The sequence below is a fragment of the Mustela lutreola genome, chromosome 13 (genome assembly GCF_030435805.1).
Source record: "Mustela lutreola isolate mMusLut2 chromosome 13, mMusLut2.pri, whole genome shotgun sequence".
Lineage (NCBI taxonomy): Eukaryota > Metazoa > Chordata > Mammalia > Carnivora > Mustelidae > Mustela > Mustela lutreola.
This window is the reverse complement of record NC_081302.1, coordinates 67,417,052-67,435,373: the sequence shown is the minus strand read 5'-3', so window position 1 is coordinate 67,435,373 and position 18,322 is coordinate 67,417,052. Positions and strand designations below refer to the sequence as shown.

The 18,322-nt window shown below is 36.7% G+C and overlaps 1 protein-coding gene across 1 annotated transcript in view; it reads right to left on the bottom strand.

Annotated features, from left to right (window-relative positions):
- Window positions 1–18,322, bottom strand: part of TRPC4 (transient receptor potential cation channel subfamily C member 4) — a 208,835-nt gene that overhangs the window by 23,032 nt on the left and 167,481 nt on the right. Inside the window, exons 5-6 of the mRNA XM_059144454.1 lie at window positions 15,913–16,052; window positions 5,548–5,861 (exon numbers count right to left, since the gene is read on the bottom strand). Coding sequence (XP_059000437.1) covers window positions 5,548–5,861; window positions 15,913–16,052 — 454 coding nt within the window. The remainder of the gene's footprint in view (window positions 1–5,547; window positions 5,862–15,912; window positions 16,053–18,322) is intronic.

Sequence of the window (18,322 nt, the reverse complement as noted above, 5' to 3'; positions counted from 1 at the left end):
ATGTGAGGCGCTGATCATGTATTCTTAAAGGCCAACCCAGATGTCAGATTCTAACACTATCAGGGAAAGTTTAATCTAATTCCTTGGCCCTAGGCAAAGGTTACTCTAAGTTATTCTTTGAAAACTTTCTCAGGAAATAAGTAAATTTGATCAGGCCATAAGTTTTTTATTTTTAGTAACTTTGAGGACAATTTCTAAAATTAATGACACTGTCATTTGGATTCAATGTAAAATAATTTTTTTCTTTCTTCCTAAATGGTATGAGTTCTTACCATGAGTATACAAATATAATTCAGCTGATTTTCCCCTGGTATCAATAGCAGTTCAGAGAGAGAGAGCTGGAAGTTACATAATGTAAGTGCTATAATAAATTATATAAAATGCCACATAAATCCCTTACCAGTTGCTTTTTTGAATGTTCAAATAAAAAGTGTGATGTAAAAAAAAATTAAAATTAAAATTAAAAAAAAGTGTGATGTAGAATAAATTGATTGCTATGGTTGAATATTACTGATTTGCCTCTGTCTAAAAAAGAACTACTAATTATTAGAGAATATTAGCAAACCCGTCATCAAAAAATTTATTTAGGTTTTTAATTAGAATTTGAAAAAGAGAACATTCAAAATAAGGTGACATCTTGTGACCAATTCTGGATTCATTTTTATTTTCCTTTTCTTTTCTTTTTTCTTCAGTGAAATGAATCAAAAGTGAGATGTGAGAATAGTTCCACTTAACCAAAATATATTTACTATTATATTAATTAAGACCTTAGTGTTTCTTATTCATATTTTTATGTTAATTGTTATTTAATTATAAGGAATTTAAAAAAGCAATCTAAGTTGACATTTTAAAGCTACTGCTTCTAGAAATGCTTCCACCATTAGTGATTCCCAAAACTATCGACAGCAAGACTGCACATAGATTGAAAGGTCATTAGCTGCAGTGCATCTCAGACTACCTTTATGTGACAACTATTTTCCCAATTCTTTGGTGAGATAAGGACAGAGTGGTTCTGAGGATAAAACCACACTTAATTAAATGATTCTTAGCATAAAGTTCTACTTGACTAGAACCTGACAATTTCTATGGTTTAATTCTATAGCATTATCTTCCTAAAGATAACATTTTTGTCTCTTGCTTCTTAAAGATATTTCTCAGTTGCTACTTTAAAATACTAGCTTGCTTCCCAGTTAAATACTTATAACTAGATCAACAGAACAAGTAAAAAGGTAATATATCCACAGTTGAGGTTTCCCCCACCCCTTGAAATGGAAATGATGAGGAGACATAAATTAATATAAGACACATCTGGCTATTTTATTCTTGGTTTATAGGGAATAATGCAATTAAAACAAAAGAAGTATGCTTTCAGTTGGCCAGTTCCAATTTAGAGGAATATACCTTCAATAAACATAAAAGGAATTTTCTTAATGAGCCAACATCTGTCATAAAGCCCATGCCCCTCTCTTCACAAGAGTCCCTTAACCAGAGAATACTAATTTAAAATTGTATGTAGAATAATGGCAGTGACTAAATATTTGGTTTTCTTTTTTTTTTCTTCCTTTCTTTTTTTTTTTTTTTTTTTTTTTTTTTTAGGAAGCTCAAATGTAAATATTTAATTAGAAGGAAAATAAAAAAAAAACATACCAAACTGTGAATTTTGAAAAGCTGACAAATATTCCCAAATCAACTATTTTTTGTTTTCTTTGGTATCATGCAGTTCTTCCCACGTTAAAGAGAAAACAACCTGGAAGCATGAAAAGAGTAGGGAAAAAAGTGTCTATTCTCTGGTGGGGAAATCGAAAGAGAGACACAGAAAACACAGCCTGGGCTCTGTCCACTGGGAGCTCACAACAGTCAGGAGGGGATCAGGAAGACATCCTGGAAAAGGCAGAAGGCAATTTTGCCGTGTGGAAAGGACGTTCTAGGGTGAGAGAAGGATATGGCATATTTGGGGATTGACTGGTAAATGCTGAAGAGTAAACTGTTTTGGGGGGGATAGAGAAAGATGAAGCTAGATAAGGAAACAAGGAGCAGATCATTGAAAGATCTGGTATGTCATGCTAAGGAGTTTGGTAGTGTCTGGTCAAGAATGAGAAACCATGTGGACACTTTAAATGGAGGAGTATCATAGTTCAGAAAGATCACTCAGGGAACAAGATGAAAGACATATAAAAGAAGGCAGAGGCCAGGAGTAAGGGAACTTTGATTTAGGCATGGGTGGTGAGCAAGGGAAGATGGCGCCAGGATAACGAAGAGCAAGAATAGACTATTGACTGCATGTGCAAGGGTTGGGGAGGGAAGGATCTAGAATAAAGCAAAAGTTTCTGATTTAAATTTCTGGGTGCGTTGTGATAGTACTGACTAAGAAAGAGCACTAAGGAGGAGGAAGAACAAGTTTTTAAAGAGACTGATAAATTTTCCTTGGATTTAAATTTTTAGGAAAGATGTATGGAAAGGCACCCATAAGACCGCTGGACTTACAGGTATCAGGGAGAGAGGTCTGTGCTAGTGATAGGAATGTAGGAGTCGTCCCTCAGGACATCTGGGGTTGCATCCATAAGCACACATGAGTTTTCACAGAAATACTATAATATGGTCTGAGGATGGTCACAAAGACGATCACTATTTAAAAGCAATAAGTGAAATATAATTATCAGAGAACAGTGAGAAAAATTTGAGGAGTAAGAGACACAATATAAAGACATAGTAACATTGAAATTAAAGAAGGGCAAGATTTCAAAAGTGAAAGTGTTAAAGGGTCAAACAATGCAGACACATTCAATAAGCTTTAAAGAGATACATATCCCTTGACAGGGGGGATATGGAGGCTCTAGATATTTTCTAGAGCAGAGTTCGCGGCCTGACGGAAGCAGCAGCCAAACTGCAATTGGGTGAAGAATGGATAAGAAGAAAACAAGGTATCCTGTTCAGGCTTCTTTTCAGGATTGTTTGGATGTAGGGAAGGAGGGTGACAGGGGTGGAAGCTAGTAGGAAACACAGGGCTCAGAGTTTCGGCTTAGGTTTGCACCCTGAATGGAAGGAGTAATAAAGAGGCACCAGGGAGACATAGGTGGGAGATAATGTTCTGCCACTACTAATAATGATAAACAGATGTAGCAATTTTTTTATTATCATATTCTATAGCAGGCACTGTATTAAGTGCCTTACATGAAGTATTATGTTTTTCAATTCTCAAATGGAATAAGATCTCTGAGATGGTGGATAGTAAAAAAAAAAAAAACCCAAAAAACAACAACAAAAAAATCCAAACCAAAACAAAAAAAAACTTTGGAATTTATGGAGTAATATAAATTATAAAAAGAAATTAATAAAAAGAAATTATAAAAAGAAAATCAAAGACCAACAAAAGCGAAGAAATAAGCTGTAGAGGGCTTTGCTAGACATCCTCTTGCATTGACTGGACCCATTATACTGAAACAGGGTCATCAAGGGACAGGTATGCCTGTCTCAGACATTCTATATATTCTAATATATTAATTATACCAAGAATTATTGCTATATTTTTTTTTAGTTTTTGAATAAAATAATCCGTTGTTTGCCGACTTACATTCCATGACCTGGGGAAAAAATTCAGGTAGAATACCTGATTAATTTGGGCTGAATGATTTGGGCCTATAATATTTAAGATACACAGTTATCTGTTGCTTTTCATGATAATAGAAGACCGTTGGCAGGCATGCTAAAATAATACACGATCCAAGCAATTCAATACATTTGCTTCTAGAATGCAATTTATACTAGATAGTTTGCCTCAGGCTTCCATAGCAATGACAGAGAATAAAATTCGTTCATAATATGTAAACATTTACCATAATATGTAAAACAACAGTGTGATTCCTGGGAGCTCTGGGATCATACATGAAGATGGGGTTAGCTGCAAATGATCAGATGTCTGAGAAGGGGCTGAGTCTTGGAACCAGGACTCTTCCCTGAATGAAACACAATGTGGGAGGTAACTCAGTTCTAGGTGTTGTGCGGAGGGATATGCAACACACCTAGAAAATGCGGGGGGCGAGAGTGGGGGGTGTTGGCCAGACGTTTGCATCAGGGCACGCAGTGCAAAGTGACAAGACAATTGGGAAAACCGGGCTGAGCAGAGGGGCTCTCCATCAGAAATCAAGAGACAGACAACAGAGAGTGAGACATACAGCAGAGTATTTAGGATGTTTGTAAGTCGGAAGCCTGAGGTTGGTGGGATCTCAGCTGTCAGGAGCAAATGACCACATCAAGGAGCACAAATGAGTGGGGAAAGATTAAGTTCAGGTATCAACACTAAGACACAATCCAGGGCCATGCTAATCTCAAGGACGTTGCTGCAAGGGGTTTCACCGAATCCCTCCTGTCCCGGGTCGGAAAGGGCATGAGGAAAACGACAAGGCTGAGTAAGTTGGTCAGGCTGGAGAACTCCTGGCTGAGAGCAAGGGATGAAAAGACAAGGGGAAGCTGCATGACCTTTTGTTTCCTCTATGACTCAGGGTTTGTATCAAATCTATTTCTGGAAGGATCTGAGGCAGCTAAGGCTGAGATTAAAATTCTATGTGCAAAGAAGCAGATGTGGATTACTTAAAATGGCGTTTTAAATATTAGGATCAAAGATAAAACATACAGAAGTGAATCAACAAAAATACTGTAGCCATATGTGACTTACTTTATATGAAGGAATTGATTTTTCCTACTTGAGAAATTATTGCACTTGCTTATTTAACATGAAATTCTATAATGGCCAATAAATAGAGTCTGATTTTTTAGTCACCTACAAAATGAACATGTATTGTTTAGGTATTATGTAGAGGAACATGACCTAACTTCTTCATTCATCTGCTAATTAACTGTTTATCACAGTTGTCTGGTGATCACAGTGGGAAGGAAATGGACGCAGGTGTGCAGACTTTGCGAGCATCAGACATAGGGCCATGGACCCATGCTGTCAGCAAACCTGCTTGAGAATGACCAGAGGTTGGCACTGAGTGAGGACTATCACTCACCAGATATAAAGGCACAGAGTTTTGTGTGCATAATTATAGTGGCCTAAGTTAGCCCGGGGTTCCTATTTTGGATTATTTCTCCATCCTTAGGGATGTGTGTGTGTGTGTGTGTGTGTGTGTGTGTGATTAGAGAGTAAAGAACATGTAAAGAGACTTTCCTATCTGGAAAACACTGAAAGCTCAAGAAATACTTGAATTTTCTCACATGATTGGCCTTATGTATATTCTATCGTTTAACGAGCTTGTAAACTGTCAGTAGGGCAGAGGTTTCCTCTTTATTTCTCATTTTAAAACTGAATATATAGCTTTCCTTTATATGAGGTCATTTTAAAAACCATTTTACTAAAACTTAAAATAAATGTTCTGGATATATATGTATTTTAATGTCAGAAGGATCCATTCATTCACAGCCACGTTAATTCTATTTTCTGCATTAAGCACAATTTTCTTTGCAACCACTTGTCATGGTTCAAATTCATAATGTAATGCCCTCTGAATTCTGCACAATGTTACCAATAAAAGCATCTGTTCAACTTACGTTGAAAATGCATTATTCTGCTTTTCACATCGTATGCCTTTACAGCTTAACCCTTTTGTTTCTTCATAATAGAAATACAATTGATTTAGGCCGTTTGCGAATGCTAGCAACACAAGGCAGTATATGAATAGAAACTTCAAAATGTCCAGGAGCATTCTTCCCAGAGATATTTGCAGAGGCCCCAGATGAGAATTTGCAGTAAACAGCGAGATCAGGCGCAAGGAACTGAAGATGTTTGCGATGGCAAATAAAGCTTCAGCCACCAGGGTGGGATGCCACATGTCCCAAGATTCTCGTGGATTAAGTGCACTGTACTGCAGAAAAAAGAGAAACACAGGGAAAATAAAACAAACGCATACATGTGACTATGTCAAGTTCAGGTCTGAATGCTTTTACAGGTAGATGCAGCACTGTGGTCTGTCGTCCTTCATGATGGTGGCAGCAATATTCATCTACACAAAAGCAAGAGTTTATTAAAGACATTTATAATGTATAAGCTTTAATCAAGGTGGCCTTCCTGGTCTGTCCTTGCCATTGTTAATATGTGAGTTACATCTAATCTTGACCTTTCCGATTGAACTTTAAAAAAAAGAAAAGAAAATGTTACATTGATAAAAAGCTGATTTTATAGGGGGAAAAGACAGCAACATGATAGCAAAGAAAGCTATGTTATAAAGGAAAACTACTAAATTTTGAACAAAATTATTAATGGTTTTACTTATTATATTTGACACATTTGCCTAATCTAGATGAATGCATGTGGGATATAAATTACATATAAACGAGTGGAAGTACTGGTTCCTTGCCCTGGAATAGTAATGACCAGTATGGGCATAACTGTCAGTGCCTTCTTTGTATCTGTTATATCTTAAGTGCATATAAAACCCAACTTGGAAATCATCCTGGAAGTCAATGGATTATTAATTATTTTAATTTAACATGTAGAGCATCTGATATTTGTTAGAACATTCCTTAATTAGATAAAGTATGTGATTTGAGAGAAATATTTGCTATTTTATTAAACCTCGACTAGCAATTATTTAAAAAGTAAGACTAAGTTAATTAAAATGCCAGCTTCGAACTATCTTGACACTGTGCTACACAAAGAGCAAAAAGAAACTCATCCTTTGTATTACTGAGGTAAATTTCTATCATTTTTTAAAAAGGATCAAATATGCTCTTTGAAATACTGTTATAGAATCTATGATTAAACCTGTATAGGAACCAAACAATAAATTGAATTCTTTTCTTCATACACATCCTTAAAAAATATGTCCAGACAACTGGCTATTTTTCCTAATAATCATGTTAGAACAAACAGCTCTTCTGTATGAGTCCCATCAGAATATCAGAATATTTCCATTCCTATTATATTGCATTTTATACCAAAGACCTTTACAAATGTTAATTGATTCTCTTGAAACTAATAGATAGTATTTTTTTTTAATCTCCCTGGGGAGAAAATACATCACGAGCTTCTGATTTTGTTTAACACTCAGAGTCTTGCTTGAGTGACAACTTAAAACAATCAAGTTTGTGCTAGAGGGAAATTATTTTCTATTTTTAATTTTTATTTTATAAACATATATTTTTATCCCATAAGTCAAGCAGAGAAAGAAAACTATCATATGATCTCCCTGATATGAGGAAGTGGTGATGCAACATGGGGGCTTAAGTGGGTACGAGAAGAATAAATGAAACAAGATGGGATTGGGGGGGAGACAAACCATAAGTGACTCTTAATCTCACAAAACAAACTGAGGTTTGCTGGGGGGAGGGGGTTTGGGAGAAGGGGGTGGGATTATGGACATTGGGGAGGGTATTTTCTATTTTTAAATGCTGATAACTGTTCTTGAACATTGCTAACTTCACCATAAAAGAGCTAATCACTGAAAATGCATAAACATTTGAAAACTTATTATTTTTTATTCATTATAACAAGTATCAAGGCGAGGGTTTGTGGTATCAACCACTATCTAATTCTCTTCACTTGGTCGCCTCCTATACAGGCCGCCTTTTCCTTCAAAGTCTAAAATCACCTTCACCTTTTTCTCACTTCTCTTGAAGGACACATGTTTAGGTAGAGAACATCTCCCCTCACCCTTGCATCGATGGGTAATTCTCTATCTCTCTCCCTATGCTAAATATGACACAGTAAGCATTTGTAAGGATGTGATCATTTACTCGGAATTCCTTCTGGCGTTTAACACGATGGAGCATGCAATGGGTACCCAAGAAACATTTTCTTCCATTGAATACTTTTTGTCCACTGAGGATGGGAGAGACATCTAATAATAAAAATGCTCAAAGAGATTAACACAAAATGCTGTGGGAATAGAGAAGAGAAAGGGATAAATTCCATCTGGGGCTCATGGGGCCGGAAATGAACAGAGATTACATGTTGTTCAAGCTTTAAGGGCCCTTTGAAATGATCCAGGCTTCTGGAGATGCTGTTCCGTGTTTTCGGTCTCGCAGGCCCTGGGCGCAGTGGGATATAGACTCCATCATCACAGGGTGACGTGGTACTTCAGGTCCCTTCTTAGCAAACTGTCTCAGCTGGGACTTGCAAAATCAAGAGGAAGGCTTTCTATTTTGTAAATCACGAGATGCTAGATTCTGCCCCAGTAGAGTCACTCAAGTCTGCTTCAAAGTCTAGCACTTCTGGTAATTGTTGGGAAACAATGCTCTGTGAATATGTTCACATTTATGCATGGTCAAGGCTTCCTGAGCAAAACATTGCATGGCTGTTAAAAGATGTCTGAATGGCAAATAAGCCTGGGAAGTTAAATATAGAGACTTTCTGGGAGATTTGGAAACATCTCCCCTGGAGCCATCTGCTTAGTCGAAGGATAATAAAACTAGGGACCTTTGCCTCCGCTGAGAGACGGTGTTTACTTTAGAAAGTTAAGGCCTTTCTCGTTCTCCAGGGGGAAGAGGGACAGCTGACACAGCTGCCCTGTGCAAGCTCTGAGATTCCGATTTCCTCGTCTCCCTCCTGTGGTAAGAGCCCCTGTGTGCAGAGAGTACATCGGGCTCTCATCTGTTGCCCTGTGGGGAACTGGAGGATGGGGAACCAATGTCAAGCTTGTTATGTAAGTAAATAATTTGTTCTCTGATCCAGAAACCTCATCATCTGTCAGGATTCAATAGAGACATAATCATTTAGTAATTATCTCTTGATGTCATTCTTTTAAGTTTGGCTTCCTAATTTTTCTCCTGTCCTTCACGTATACATTTAACTTCGGTTTTTAAATATAGGCATGGTTTTACAGAGCAATTTTTAAAATTCTTACAAGCTACGGCATTCTTTGAACTTGGAGAGAAAAACTGTAATTCTTCAACTTTAAATGTAGTTTCCAAACTCTATGATTAGGAATTAAAATCTTAACTTGAATTTAAAATTTCTCTTTGGCTCTGTTTCCTAAAACTTCTTCACAAAATCTATATTCATTTTTTAATCTCTGCATGTTTGCCTCCCGCCATTCATGAAGCTGCTTCTCAGGATCCCTTGCCTGTCCCTCTTTCTCACATGCTCCTTAAATACTGACCTTGCTTCACAAGCCTCTTCTCTTATCATTCTGTCTACTTCCCCTGGAGGTTTTCAGTGGTTTCAACTGTCAGTTATGAGCTAATGACGCCCAGTCCTCTAACTCTAGCCCAGATGTCTCCCCTTACAGTCTTATTTTATATTCAACTGCCTCATTGACTTGTCCACACAGATACCTCACAGGCATCTCAACCTCACAGGCCAGAACTGGAACTCATGACTGTTCCTCCTCAAACTCTGTCTCCGTATCTGCTCCCTGATCTTAGGGAGTAGCAATAAATCACCCAAAGCAGAATTTGTGGTTGAGAGTCTTCACTGGTATTTTCGTTGACTAGAAATGTCCCTATGGGGACACCTGGGTGGCTTAGTCGGTTAAGCGTCTGCCTTTGGCTCATGTCAGGATCCTGGGGTCCTGGGATCGAGTCCCATGTCAGGCTCCTTCCTTGATGGGTGGGTCTGCTTCTCCCTCTGCCTGCCATTCACCCTGCTTGTGTGTGCTCTCTCTCTCTCTGACAATAAATAAATAAAAACTTAAAAATAAAAAAGCTCCACTGTTTCCCTCAGAAATTATTATAATAGCCTCCTAATTGCTCTCCCTGCCCTGGGCCTCATTTCTACAATTATCTATTTTTTCCAGAATCATCTTTTAAAAAGGTCAGTCAGACCGTCTTATATCTTGCTTAAGTACTCTGCAGTATTCTTGAGATGAAATTCCAGTTTTCCGACATGTCACATGAAGCCTCTGGAATCTGGGTCCTGACTTCTTTTTTTGAGATTGACCTACCATTTGTACTGAATTTGGTGCTTAATGCTCTGGCTCAAACCTTTAGTACTTTTCATTCTCCAAATTACTTCACATTCTCACCAAAGTTCCTTCCTATGAATATCAGGCCCTTTGTCTAGAATGGGTTTAAATTCTAATTATTTTCATTCTTCAGCTGTTAATTATTCTTAAATATATGCTGAGTGCCTACTCTATGTTAGAAACCATCTTCAAGGCTCACAGTGGTGAGGAAATAAAATACAGTTTATGTTTTATGAGCTTATATATAGTGAAGAAAACAGACATTAAATAAGAAATGCTCATCATTCCCTTGACAAGTACTCTTTGACCATCGGGGAGTGAACACTAGGATCCTCTTGACTGGAGCTGGTAGTTGCATGTTATAGAATAATCTTTGAAAGAGAAAGATCAAATATGTTAATTATGCTTGAATTTAATTAATTAATCAATTATTTTAAGAAAGGAAAGAGAAAGATCAAGAGCTACTGTATACATCGAAGCCTTCCTAGGACCATCAATTCTTGTCTTCCTCTTTCTTTCAGGTATTTGTTTTTAAATAAAATATATCATAGTATGGTTTTACTCTAAATCTTAATTTCTACTCAGATTCCTTTTAAGAGACTCACTCACTCATTGCAGACCTCCAAACCTCTAAACCTCTTGGATTACCTGTCAGTTGCCCCATGCAGGGAGCTCTGTTTGATGCATTTTAGGAAGCAGACATGTTATAGAGTGTCTTATAGATGATAGGAGGTCAAAAAGCACTCGAGGATGAAGAGTCATAGACATACTCAAAAACGTGGTTGTTGGAAAAGATGAATCATGTGTAGAGATGTGATATCTTACTGTAGCTGGGATATGGAGAGTTTGGGGATAGTGATGACTCCAAGAGGAAGCTGGAGTCAGGTCAGGAATATGTTAGCAGAAGTGTTTAAGAGAGGAAGATGACCTGAATCATGACCCTGGGTTATTTATATCTTCTATAGTCTCTGATGCATATTTATAAAACTCAGGCAACCAATAAACATGCATAAAAAATTAAACTGATACAAAATTAAAATTTTGTCATGTGAGAATAAACAGAAAACGTAAACTGGTTTTAATGTTTAACTTTTAAGGTGAAAACCTTATCCCTTCCACAAATTGGTTAGATAATGGAGTAGGGAAAGACGATAAGAAGGCATTGGATTTTCTCCTGTGATAGATGATACCAGATTAAACAATTAGGATTTAAAATCTCTACAGAGCTCTATGCCATAAAACTAGAGAATATTTAGAAAATTCCCTAATTTGGAGAGTATGTTGCAGTTACATTTGTGAAATAGAAACAATATGTGTCTCTAGTCTAGCTGATAAGCATAGGAGAGATTAATGAGGTATTTATTCAGAACTATCTCGAAGAATGGCACTATGAACAATTCCATCATGACTCCTAAAATAAATGTTCTTATCCATAATGTTTTTTTTTTTGGAAAATATTATTTATATAACAGACTGGAATAGGCATAGGAATTCAATCATTACTGCCAAATGACTAAAGATAAGTATAAGAGACAAGTTAGACATATAGACAAGGACTGGGTAATATTTAGGAGAAAACTGTCCTAAAGAAGACAAAGTAACATTCTGTAAGAGTGCACAAACATCAACATCAACAAGCTCTGGATTAACTAGTATTTCATACATAGTGAGAATGGGAAATGGTCAACTAACCTTCTCCAAGAATTAAGAGCAAATGACAAAAAAACAAGAACAGCAACAACAAAAACAAAAAAACACAAACCACACAAAAAAACTCCCACAAAAAACCACAAAAAACAAAAAACCTAACAGATCACGAGCTGTGAGATGTCCATGAATCAAGGTATTTAAAGAACCACAACAAAGTCTTTTGTGTAAGGAGAATAGTGAAGTCGCATATACTTTTGTACTGTCTTTGGCTGTACAATATAATGTTATTGCATGGTACATTCAAATTAAAAACAATACCAAGTGTTTATATTAAGCTCTACTTATGACATTAAATGTTTGTTAAGGCAATCCTCACAAACATTCTATAGGATTTGATTAATAGTGTCATTTTACACATAAGAAAATTGAGGTATAGTTTAAGTAACTTGCCCCAAATCACACAGGTAGGAAGTGGTGTAAGTGGTACTCAGAGGAAGTACAGATCAGATCTGATCTGAGCTCAAACCATGGCCTTAGAAGGACCCTTTGGGGTGTGTGTGTGTGTGTGTGTGTGTGTGTGTGTGTGTGTTTAAAAATCACCTCTAGGTGGAGAATTACAAAAGGGTAAATCAATTAACCATGTGTGGCCCTTCTGCCACACCTATTATAAAAGTTTCTCCCCTTGGAAAAATCTGTTTCTGAAAGGTTTTCCTTTTTGTGGACTGACAGGTTTTTTTGGTCTGGATCCATGGCTTGGCTGAAAAGATGCGGGGTTGGATTTTTACTCCTATTTATGCACCTTCAGACTGGAGGTAAAACCTGTACAATCCCACAGAGGTCTGAGTTATAGCTCCTTAGTACTCGTGCTTGCACCACAACAGTTAAACTATTTACCAGTAAGCAGCATCATGGGATTCCATCTGCCTCATATTTCATAATTAATAAACCACGTATCTTGTGGCTCTTCCCTCCTAATTTTTGTTTTCAAATTCAGCCTCCAGCAGCTTTCCCTGTGTTCATTTCTCTACTTCAGGCATTCAGTATCATTTGACTCATTCTCTGCTTAAATCTTATTAATGCCCCTCTTTATTAATAGGGTAAATCCCACATTCTATAGCAGAATGTGAAAAGTTCTTCCCATCCTCTCCTCACCCCCATTTACAGGATCGTTTGTCTTTGATATTGACCTTCTTTATATACTCAGACTCTTTTGTGCATTGTGCCCTTTCTCTCTGGAATGCTCAGGCACATTCATGAGCCCAATCAATGGCCACTGGCTCTGTCTTCGAAGATACCTCCGGTAGAGTTTAGTTCCTTCCTTGATGCTACCACAGGCCATGTTGGAGAGTTTATTGTATGGGAACGTTCTTACTTATATGCATGTCTCTTTCCTCCACCTGATTGTGAATTGCTTGAAGCAGCAGATATATCCCATGCATCTTTGCATTCTTAGAAAACAGATGGAATCCTGGTTTATAGTGTGCTCTCAGAAATTCTTACTGATTGATTCATATAATGGCTCTTTGTCTTATTTATAGCAGTCTATTTTTATACACAAATATGGCACCTTTTCCAGAAATTTTAACTTATAAATTACTTAGAAATTAGCATGAAAAATTGAATGATAAATAAAAGAAGGTAAGGAAGGGTGAGTCAACAAGTCGGCATTAGACTCCCAAAGTAAGTGTTCTTTTGATTGTTATCATCATTCAACAGGTAATAATACGAGGCTGATGTTAAATAACTTGCCCCAACTCACACAGGTTTCACGTGGTAAAGGTGAGTGTGAATCCAGAGCTCCAACTTTTTTCAATGAACATAAAGTAAATGAAGGGACATAATAAAGACATTTAAAAAGGCAAGTCCAATGGGCGTATAGTATATGAAGGAGGAGGACATAGAAGTAAAAGAAAAAGAAGAAAAATTAATAATGCATGCTTATTCTGTAACAGCCATTTTAATTATGTCACCTCATTTACTGCTCCTACCAACAGCACAAGATAGAAATGATTAGTCTCATTTTATAGCTAAGGCACAGAGAGGCAGAGAATCAGGTCAAGTTCACATAACTAGTAAGTGGTGGAGGAAAGAAGTGAGCCCAGAAAACACTACCCAATAAATTCCTCCCCAGCAACTCAAGTTTTAGTCTCACAAACTAATCATCAGAAAGGACACTCCACACTTTCCATTATAATCATAGTTGAAATCCTATGACCACAGTGCATAAACAAACTGTATTTCTTGAGATTCCATGTTATTTACATCACTGTCATCTGGGGTAATTCATGTACACTTTCCATCTCCTCTTCACTCCTTTACCCCTTCTTCATCACATGGGGTAAAGAATTTTCCTTGGTGTAGAATAAGGGCCAATATTTACATCTTACTATTAAAACTGATGTTGCACTTGAAGAACTTAGAACTTTTTAAGAAAATTCAAATCTCATTCATAAAACTAAGACAAAAAAAACTACAAATATTTATTAATTTATATAATTGTACCCATCATATACCAGAGCTCTTATATATTAAAATGTATATGTATTATATGTAAACACCATATAAATGTAATATATAAAATATTCTATATGTAGTATAAATATTATGTATAAAAATATGTAAGAGAAGTTCTTTTTGGTATCAATCTCATACTTCTCTTAACTGTTGAACAGAATTACACAGTCCAGTATCATTAACGTATCTTCCTTAGATCAGCTACATCAGCAACATCTGATGAATTTGTTATAAATGCAAATTTAGGATCTTCCCTAATATTCCTACTTTAGAATTTCTGGGGATGGAGAAAGGGAATCTGTGTTTTAGAAAGACTTCCATGTAATTCTTTTGCAGCTGAAAGTTTGAGAACTGCCACAGTCACCAGAATTTTATACTCGTACGGGGCTACAAAAAAACAGATACATTACTTGTTTGTAGAAAGATGGATAAATCGGCCTTATAGATACACTTAAGGATCATTACAAAGAAAATAAGAATTGGACAGATATGCACTTAACAAGAGACTGCCTGGGGCTCCTGGGTGGCTCAGCTGGTTAAGTGTCCTGGGATCAAGTCCCACATCAGACTCACTGCTCAGTGCAGAGTCCGCTTCTCCCTCTCTGCCTGCCGCTCCTCGTGCTTTGTGTTCTCTCTCTGTCTGACAAATAAATACAATCTTTTAAAAAAAATTTTTAAAAATACAAAAAAAGCCAAAAAAACAAAAAAACAAAACCCTGCCTATCTCCTATATAGATGCATAACCTCCTTAGTTAAGATAGTACCTTCTTTTCTCTTAAGGTCATCAAGGGCATTAACCTCAATTCAGGTAGGAAAAATTACCAAATTATCATTCTATTCTTAAAATATAGCTTCCTGTCCATGAAATTGGTAGGTAATGCTCTTTCTGAATGTTTTGGTGAATGCTGGCAACATTTTAACTGAACAAATTCTAGAAACTCTGGCCTTTCCAACTTTGGGTATTTTTGAACCTGACAGAGCTGAACTCTGCACTAAGAGACTCAGGTGGCCATTTTAAGAATTAGATGAAATGAACATGAGTTCACCTCCATGTTAGTATTTTCTAGATCAGATCCCTAACTTGCTTGAATCGTTCATTTAAAGCCCAATTAGACACTCTTTATTTTTTACTAATACACTAATCATTTTGAAAGAAAAAAAATTAAAAAGGAAAGAAAAGGAAATGGGGAAAAAGAAAGGCAGGAAGGAGATGATATTTCGGTTCAAAAAATATCCCCCAAAGTACAAAATAATCCAGATTGTCATTGCAGAACAAACATGTTTTACATAAATTCTGTGGTTTGGAAAAGACTGATATTGTACAAAATCTGGGGGAGTGACGGGTGTATGAGATTTCAGGCACTGTCATGTTGAATGGGATGAAGAGAAAGAAATTATATTCTGCTCTATTTATATCAAACTATATTAGTTTGAGCTGAAATAATTTCAATGCTTTGAAAGTAATATTTTGATCTATGTAATGTTATCGTTTAGTTGTAACTGATAAAAATAGATTTTGGTTGCCAAAATTTAAATAGTGTTTAAGGTAGAATTTCATTAGAAGCAGAGAAGATCAGAAGCGAGAGCAACTATGGTGAGTAATTTTGAAGCATTATTCAGTTTAGATGCAATAAAATTGGGTGACAACTTCAAATTGTGACATTGTTTTATGACTATAAATTGGATATTATCTATGTATTTTATACCCATCTATTAAAGTGATGAGGAGGTGAATATCACATATACATAATGCTCTAAAAGTAACATTATTAGTAAAATTAATAGCAATCAAAGGCATATCAGTATTTATCAGAACTTACGCTTTATCAACAATGTAAACAATAGTTACCTTTACAAATGCAACAATTTTCAAAGAGATCGTTGCCAAATATAAGGAATTCATCACAAAATCCATTAGATTCCACCAATCATGGATGTAATCTTGAAGTCCACCATCCCACATTTGTTTAATTTCTCCCCATATAAAACCTGCAATTACAAAAAGAGTCACCGTAAGTGTGATTTTCAAATTACTAAAAATTGAGATATGCAACTTAAAAATTATAGAATCTCAGAGCTGCAAGAGACTATATTGTTTTCCTACATGAAACATCTATTTTTTAAAGACAGTAATATTCAGTCTCAGCCAGACTCTAAAACTTACAGGACACTGAGCTAATTGTAGAGAATGCTCTTAGGGCAGTTTCCCTTTCTTTTATTCATTTGAAACATTCATAAGAAGGTGTAATTTTGGAATCAACTGTAATTTCTTTGTAACTATATATATTTCTCATGGAAAATCTGGTAACACTTATAAACAAATACTTAAAGACACATTTCCGCCAAAGTTGAGATGACTCAAAGATTCATGAAAAGTGTATCTGGTGAACATAACTGTCTTAATTACATCAAGCAGGATGCTTTGTTTTGCTTTTATAACTGATTAGCAACTTCAGGGATCTGATTTCAGTTCTGAACACAAAACAGTCATAACATGCATGATATTGCATTAGAAGACCTTTTATCTAGCAATAGCTTTGAAACTACATCTAGAGAAAATAAAAATCCCTTCCCTTTATAATGATCATATTTTTAATAGGAAATGTTTTAATTTTCAAATTCTAGCAAGTGCTACGAAATATCACTATATATCAATTTATTTCCATAATCTTATTAAAATTTTATAAATCTAATTTTCAGGCCCAATGATGAAAGAGAGAGATATCAAAGGGTGTAGAATCAGGAAATATTAAAAGGATAAATATGATTTCATAACTACATTAACATAAGCAAGTAACATGACTCTATTAAGATAATAATAGTCTGGAATGTCAAATGTATATTACAGTGTTTCATATCTGTCTTGTACTAAAAGCCAGAAAAAATCAGGTTAACTATAAAATCATAATCTTTTATGGACCTATCAAAGAGATGGGAAACCAAAGAGCCTACATATCTAAGGAAAGCAGTTTCCTCCAAAGATAGCCTCAGGGTGAGTATTAGCTCACCTGTGGCAGGGTGCAGTCCTGAGAGACAAAGGCATCATATAAGAGGGTAAGAGGATTTCAGAAAAACTTTTAAACTAGCTTCTAAAGGCTGAGTCTGAGCTAGCACAAGAGAATAGAGCCTCTGGGACAAAGACACAAGGGAGTTTCCAGCTCCTTCAGTGCTCTTTCTCATGGAGTACTCCTCTTCCTTAGGGAACACAACACATGAACCCTATGGGAGAAGCAGGAAACGGTCCTGGGCCTAGGGTTGACACCAGTATCATTCGAGGTTTCTTACCACAGGGGAAGGTCAGGTCTCTCATGACCTGCAAAGTGTCATTGCCCTTAAGTAATAAGATAGGGCGCACTGAGAACTTCCATCCCTAATGCTCAGGCATCGTCCTACCCAAGTCTGACCACAGACCAGGACAACAGAGAATCTGTCTGTTTTATATCACCAGGCCAACAAACACAAGTGACAATCGGAAGCAGACAACCCCTGGAAGAGTGGCGAGAGCATGGGGAGAGAACACCTCTGAGGCACACGTGCACAGAGGAGGCCAAAAGGTGTGGGTGCTGCAGGAATTCTGAGAATTACCTTCTTTCCTACTTATCTTGGTCAGTTGAGGCCACTCTAGCTAAGTATCACAGAGCCCCACTCTGTGATAATAATCAAACTTCATTTCTCATAGCTCTGAGGGCTGCAAGTTTATGATCACGGTATCAACATGGTCAGGCTCTGGTGAGAACCCTTTTCCGTACTGTAGATACTGACTTCTCTTTCTGTCCTCACATGGCAGAAAGAGATCAAGCTATCTCTTCTGGCCTCTTTGTATAAGGGATTTATATCATTCATGAGGACTCTGTCTTCATGATGTAAGTTGCCTCCCAAAGGCCCTACCTCCAAAAGCCATCATATTGGGGGTTAGGATTTCAATATATGAATTTGGAAGGGACACACACATGCAGTCCATAGCACCACCTGAAGCAGAGTCTATGGTGCCCTGAAACTGACTGTAGCAATGAAACTCAAACCCGGTTGAGCTCCTGACAATATTGCCTCAAATTCCTGCATGATGTTCTCGGGGAAGAAAATGGTGCATCCATTTTCAGGCATCAATGCAATGTACTTCTGTCTGGCCTTCTGTACAAGTGGGATACATACCGTCTCTAAATACACACATGCATGTACACTCTGATACATCATATTCAAAATGTTTTTAAAAAGGTAAAGAAATAATAGTGATGGCATCAGGAGTGGGAGTGGGGTGG